The sequence below is a fragment of the Apteryx rowi genome, unplaced genomic scaffold (genome assembly GCF_003343035.1).
Source record: "Apteryx rowi isolate R43461 unplaced genomic scaffold, aptRow1 scaffold_938, whole genome shotgun sequence".
NCBI classification, from domain to species: domain Eukaryota; kingdom Metazoa; phylum Chordata; class Aves; order Apterygiformes; family Apterygidae; genus Apteryx; species Apteryx rowi.
Genome location: NW_020451247.1, coordinates 244,093 through 249,588, shown reverse-complemented (window position 1 = coordinate 249,588; position 5,496 = coordinate 244,093). Strand labels below are relative to the sequence as shown.

General features: G+C 52.2%; 1 protein-coding gene and 1 long non-coding RNA gene across 2 annotated transcripts; both read right to left on the bottom strand.

Moving 5' to 3' along the window:
* Positions 1-6: 6 nt before the first annotated feature.
* Positions 7-3,654, bottom strand: LOC112978452. Its single transcript, XR_003257907.1, has 3 exons — positions 3,238-3,654; positions 3,070-3,132; positions 7-1,597 (listed from the first exon to the last, which is right to left on the bottom strand). It is a non-coding gene; the product is annotated as an uncharacterized LOC112978452 (long non-coding RNA).
* A 282-nt stretch (positions 3,655-3,936) lies between these two features.
* On the bottom strand, positions 3,937-5,490 carry FEN1 (flap structure-specific endonuclease 1). The gene has a single exon (XM_026091978.1). The coding sequence runs from the start codon at positions 5,298-5,300 to the stop codon at positions 4,152-4,154; it is 1,149 nt and encodes a 382-aa protein (XP_025947763.1). The 5' UTR covers positions 5,301-5,490; the 3' UTR covers positions 3,937-4,151.
* Between the last annotated feature and the right edge of the window lie 6 nt (positions 5,491-5,496).

Genomic DNA, 5,496 nt, shown 5'->3' with positions numbered 1-5,496 from the left:
CACGAGGTTTATCAACTGGAAATAACTGAGTATGTAATTACCTCACAGGAACAGCTTTTGCGAAAGAGGTCTTCAGATATGCATGGGGGCCCACATTTGTTTGCCCTCTGCTTCCCTCTGGACCCTTCCGTCTTCCTTCCCCTCTGGGTGGCCCAGGGCCCCCCAGGTGCCTTTCCGTGTTCCCCAGAGCACTCCAAGTGCCTCTGGGGGCTTTCCAGCCACTGCACGAAACACGGCTGAAACGCAGAAAGCCTGCATTAGAAAACACTGCCAAAGCTTTAGTTTGGGTCGATGGGCAGTTCCTGCTGCTGGGCACAAGGCCGTGGTAGCTCCTGGGCCTGGTGCACACGGCCACCCCCAGCCCAGAGTGACCATCATGCCTCTGAGGAAATCAGCCTCATTGCACAGCTCCAAACTCTCCTACAGGACAGGCCTGGCTTTGGGACACTCAACAGCAGGGTCTTTGTGGTACTAGCTGTTGTGTTACCTGCACTCATCTCCCCAGGGACACTGTACTTTGTTCCTGTGTCTAGGAGCATCTTCACTTTCTGAAGTATCCAGGAGCTATTTGATTCCTAAAACTGCATTTGTGAGAACCATAGGAAGAAAGCATTTGAGATATTTGATTTGTAGCAAATCCATACTGAAGCCTCCTTTTGGGGGGGGGGGGGCGCATGCCTTTTTGTTTGTGTCTCCAAGAAATTATCTCATGTGAAAGCAGTATTTGTTTCTTTTCCGTGTTAAAAAAAATATACCTATGTAGCTTCTATAAGGAGCCTTACTGGAAGACGTTTCTTGATGAAGAGTTTGACATGGCAAAGTGGTTTCTAGCTCACTTCTAATGTACAAGGAAGAAGACTCTAGTCAGTTGGAATATCAGAGCACAAAAGGCCCGAAGGAGCTGTCACAGGTCCCGAAGGGGCTATGAGGCTGTCATTTGGCAGCGAGAGGAGCAAGCGTAATGGAAGTAGTATGGAAGTAGAGGCAGTCTGTATGCAGCACAGGTCTCTCTTTGGGGTACCTCATTGGGCTTCTCAGTAGGATAAACAAGCCCGTGCATGGCTCCAGGGCTGGAGCGTGTTTAAAGTTGCTATGAATGTTGCCACGCAACATTGCAGAGAGCAGGTTACATCTTCATTTCTGGGCCTAAGTGTCTCTCCAGCAGAAGGCTGGCTGACATTTTTCCCCAGGCTTTCTACCCCTGGGGGCCAGCATGCCCAAGGGAAACTTGCTTCATCCTCTTCCTCAGCCTCCCCTTCAGGGAGGCACATCAAGGTTGCTGGGGAAGCAGGACGCAGAGAAGATCTAGGTCCTGTTGCTAGCCTAATGCCAGTTTACCTGGCATGCACCCAGGAAGCCCCCTGCTCTATCGGTGTTGATGGGCACCTTCGGAAGCAGGGTCGCTGAAACCAAGCTGCCTCCTGGTGAGCCACAGTCGTGGGGATGCTCCCGTTGGGCTCCACGGGAGTGTCCAAAGCCTCACCCGAAGATCTTGGCAATGCAGAACTTCTCCGGCGGTATCCCTCCAAGACTCCTGTCAGCTGACTTTGAGGAGAACTGGCGGCTAGTTCTGGAGAAGCCAAGCAAGCAGCACAAGCTGGAAGAAGGGAAAGAGTAAGTTTTGCAAGCAGTCCCACTGTTAGGGAGTGGCTGCTAGAGGCCTGGGACTTCCCTGCAAGTTGACAGTCTCATGTAACAACCTGCTGTTTTATCAGCCAGCTACTGGAGCTGTGGGCCTGGCTTCCTCTAGTCAGAATGTTTCCTTAGAGCATATGAGGCTGCTCCAAAAAGTGACTCTCCRAAGATGAGGAGCAAGGTTGCAGTATCTTTGCAAAGGCAGTTACTGGGAGGAGGGGGACAGGGGGGCACCCCCAGGGACCCCCCCTCCCCCCAATGATAGCATAGCCCCAGTGCCTGCCCTCCTATCATATCACAGCCCCCAGCACGCCAAAACGACACCATCACAGCCCCGGTGCCTGACTGCCTGTGACCTCAGGATTCCCAGTGGCCCTGGATTCCGACATCAAAGCCCCCAGAGCTTTGCCCCATGACATCACAGCCCCCAGGACCCCTGTGTCTAGGACAGCTCAGCCCCTAGTCCCCAGTGCCCTGAGACCTCACTGTTCTTAACGCCCCTGGGCTATGACACCACAACCCCTGTGTCCCCACCCTATGACAGCTCACATCTGCTTGCTTTTTGGGCGAGTTATGGGGGGGATAGGTGGTTCTGGCCAGCCCAGATGCCTGGGTCCCTGCTGTGGGGGGGGGGAGCGGCAGTGGGTGCAGATGCCTGGACCCCAGACCCTACCCAAACCTGTCACCCTGCCCCCTCCTTTAGGCACCAGCCTTTGCTTGAGGCCCACCAGACCTCCCTCCTCAGCCCTGCTCCCAGGATGCTCCACACCCTGGGAGAGCTGGGAGTTCTGGGGGTCTTATGGGTGCTGGAGTCCTGGGGGTACTGAGGCTTTTTATGGGGTTTGCAGTGCTGGGGGTCACAAGAATCTTTTTGGTGCTGGGGGGCCTGGGGGTGCTGAGGGGAGGATGAGTGTCCCAGGAGTGCAGGGGGTCCCAGGGTTTTGGAGGGGGACAGAGGTCTTAGGGGCGCTGAAGGTGGTGGGGAGGGAGACAAGGGTCCTAGGRCTGCTGGATGGGGCCAAGGTGAATCTAGGTGTCACTGGGCTGGGGAGGCCCTGRGGACACCGGAACGGCAAAGAGACTGGAGGCTGCAAGGGGGCATCCCCGAAAGACACCCAGAGGGCCCCAGGATGCCCCAACATGCATGCCAGAAAACCCCGCAGCACCCCCGACGGGCACCCAGTAGGCTTTGGGATGACCTGCAAAGCCTGCTCAGCTTCTCAAGGCACCCCTTACAGGCAATCTGCAAATAAGCCTACTTTTAGGGGTGGTAATATTGGCAGAAACATAATAAATGTACAGGCTATTACTTCAAAACAGTGAGCCCCAATTTCTCTTTCCTGATGTTTGTAAACACACCTTGACTTAGCGTTTTTTGTACGTGTGTGTGTGTGCACCCATATGCACGTAAGAAAGTCTACAGATCAAGTGTACCTTTTGAACAGAACCGCTGCCTTTCATTCAACCAAAGTGAGAGTTTGGTACCACAGAGGAAAACTACGGAGAAAAGAGGGAGGTCCAGAGGTCATCTTGCATCTGTCAACCTCACCATGGCTGTAACATTCCCCCCACCCCTGCACCCTTTTCTTATTTCTATACTACCTTATGCTCACTCTTCTGGTGTTCCTCCTCATGGCTTTTTTAGCTGCAGATTCAAATAACGTCAACTCAGGCTCCAGACAGGTCCTTAAAGCTTTCCTTGYAGACCCAGGAAAACCATTACCAGCATACCTAGACTGGCTTGGCAAGTAAGAAATCAAACATGAGCTGGATAAGGCAGTGTCAAAATACTGATCAAACATAGTGACAGCTATCCCTGCCCTGAACTTTAGCATTCAGATCAGAACAACTTAGAAGCAATATTCAAAACRGGAAGAAGGGACACCTCCACACGCTCCCTCTTCCAGCCGCAGTCAGGCAGGATCTCCAACTTAAGAAGCTGCCTGCCTGCTACATGCAGAAATTGCTTCTTTTGTTTACAGTACATTTTACAAAATATTCTGAATGTTCCCAGGCTTAAAATCAGATATTATTTTAACAATGCTAAGGGAATTCCCCTGTGAGACAAGTCCAATTTCTCATTTGAAACTTGGTAGAGAATTGACCCACAGATCTTGGGAACTGGTGTCTATCAAAAAGCCATTATGCCAGGACTAAAACTTAATTTCCTACATTCAGGGCTACACTTGATCTGTTAACCACTGTGCTTTTCTTTAAAACTGTTTTTTTTTAATTTCAGCTGTGCAAATACAGCCTTTAGCAATAAGGTTTAAGCTACCTCTCCGGAAACTCTGAGAAACATTGTATTTGTATGTAAATTTTATTCTGAAAAAATAGCACATTGCTTTGACAAGTTATAGGAAAAGGTTATGTAAAGTACAGCATTAAAAAAAAAAAGGCTTTCTTTTTTCCTCTTAGTCTGGGAATTTATTTATACATATATTTTTGTTATTAGCCTAAAACTCTTTGTTTTGTTGAGAATAAAAAAAACAATCATAAGGGTTTGGGAAGCCTGATTATCTCCCCTTTTTGAACTTTGCTGCTGCTGCATTGTTGATCTTTGCTTTCTTCTTTGCTGATCCCTTGGTTTCTGGCTCTTTGCGCTTGGCCGACGTGATGGAGCCAGTCACCTTGAAGAAGTCATCCAGTCGACCCTGAGTGCTGCCTTGCCGGCTCTTGCTCAATCTTTTGATCCCGTTGCGGATCCGTTCTTCGTTGAACTGCTTCTCCCCACACATGAACTGGACGAGCTCTTCTTCTTTTGGCTCAATCCACTTCAGCTCAACAGCATCAGGGTCTACCACATCAGGCTCTAGAAAGAGCTTCTGGGCCTCTTTGTGCAACCAGTTCTCAGGCAGAGGATACTTCTTGGTATCTATGTGCTGAACAATCTTCTCAATAGTTTTGTGTTGCTTGATGAGCTCAACGGCACGCTTAGGTCCAATGCCACGGATGCTCTCACAGTAGTCACAGCCCAGGAGGATACACAGGTCAACAAACTGTTCCCAGGTCAGATCTAGATCTTGCAGAATACGATTCAGGTGAAACTCTTGGACTGGTAACTTCTTAGCCTCACTRGCAGTAAGGTGTCGCATCAGTACCGGACTGCCAAAGGTCAGGCAATCCATATCTTCAGTAGCAGCTGCATAGACCTTACCAGCTTTCACCAAGGTGGCACAGCTGGCTTCAGCCTCTCCTGGTGCCTCAACATAAGGAATGCCCATCAGCATTAGTAACTTCTTGCATTCGTCAGTGTGCTGCTGGGTCACCTTAACCAGCCTCTTGCTGAACTTCTCAATGTTGGTCTCCTCTCCAGCCTCTTGAGCTTCTTGCAAATGCTTCTCCGCCTCAGCGCGGCGCTCCGTTCGCTTTGCTAGCTCCCCCGACTTCAGCTGAGGGGGCTTACCGTCGAAGACGTAGACTGGCTTGATGCCGTTCTCCACCATGCGGATGGTGCGGTAGAACATGCCCATCAGGTGGCTGGTGGTCTCGCCCTCCTCGTTCTGCAGCGCCTCAGCTCCCTGCCGCACCGCGATGAGGAACTGGTAGATGCTCATGGACGCGTCGATAGCCACCTTGCGGCCGAAGTACGCCTTGATGTCGTTCTCCCGGATGGCAGCAGGGGCCACGTCGGCAATGAGCTTGGCCAGGCCGTGGATTCCCATCCCGGGCAGCGAGGAGGGGCCCGCGCGGCCTCGCGGCTGCCGGGCGGCAATGGGGGAGGCGGGGGGAACGGAGGGAGAGGGGCAGGRCCGCAGCCCCCGCGCCGGCCGGAGAGGCCGCAAAGGGAGGCAGCGCGGCCCGGGGGCGCCTCGGGACGGCGAGGGGACGCGAGGGGGGCAGCGCCCGGCCCGGCCCGGC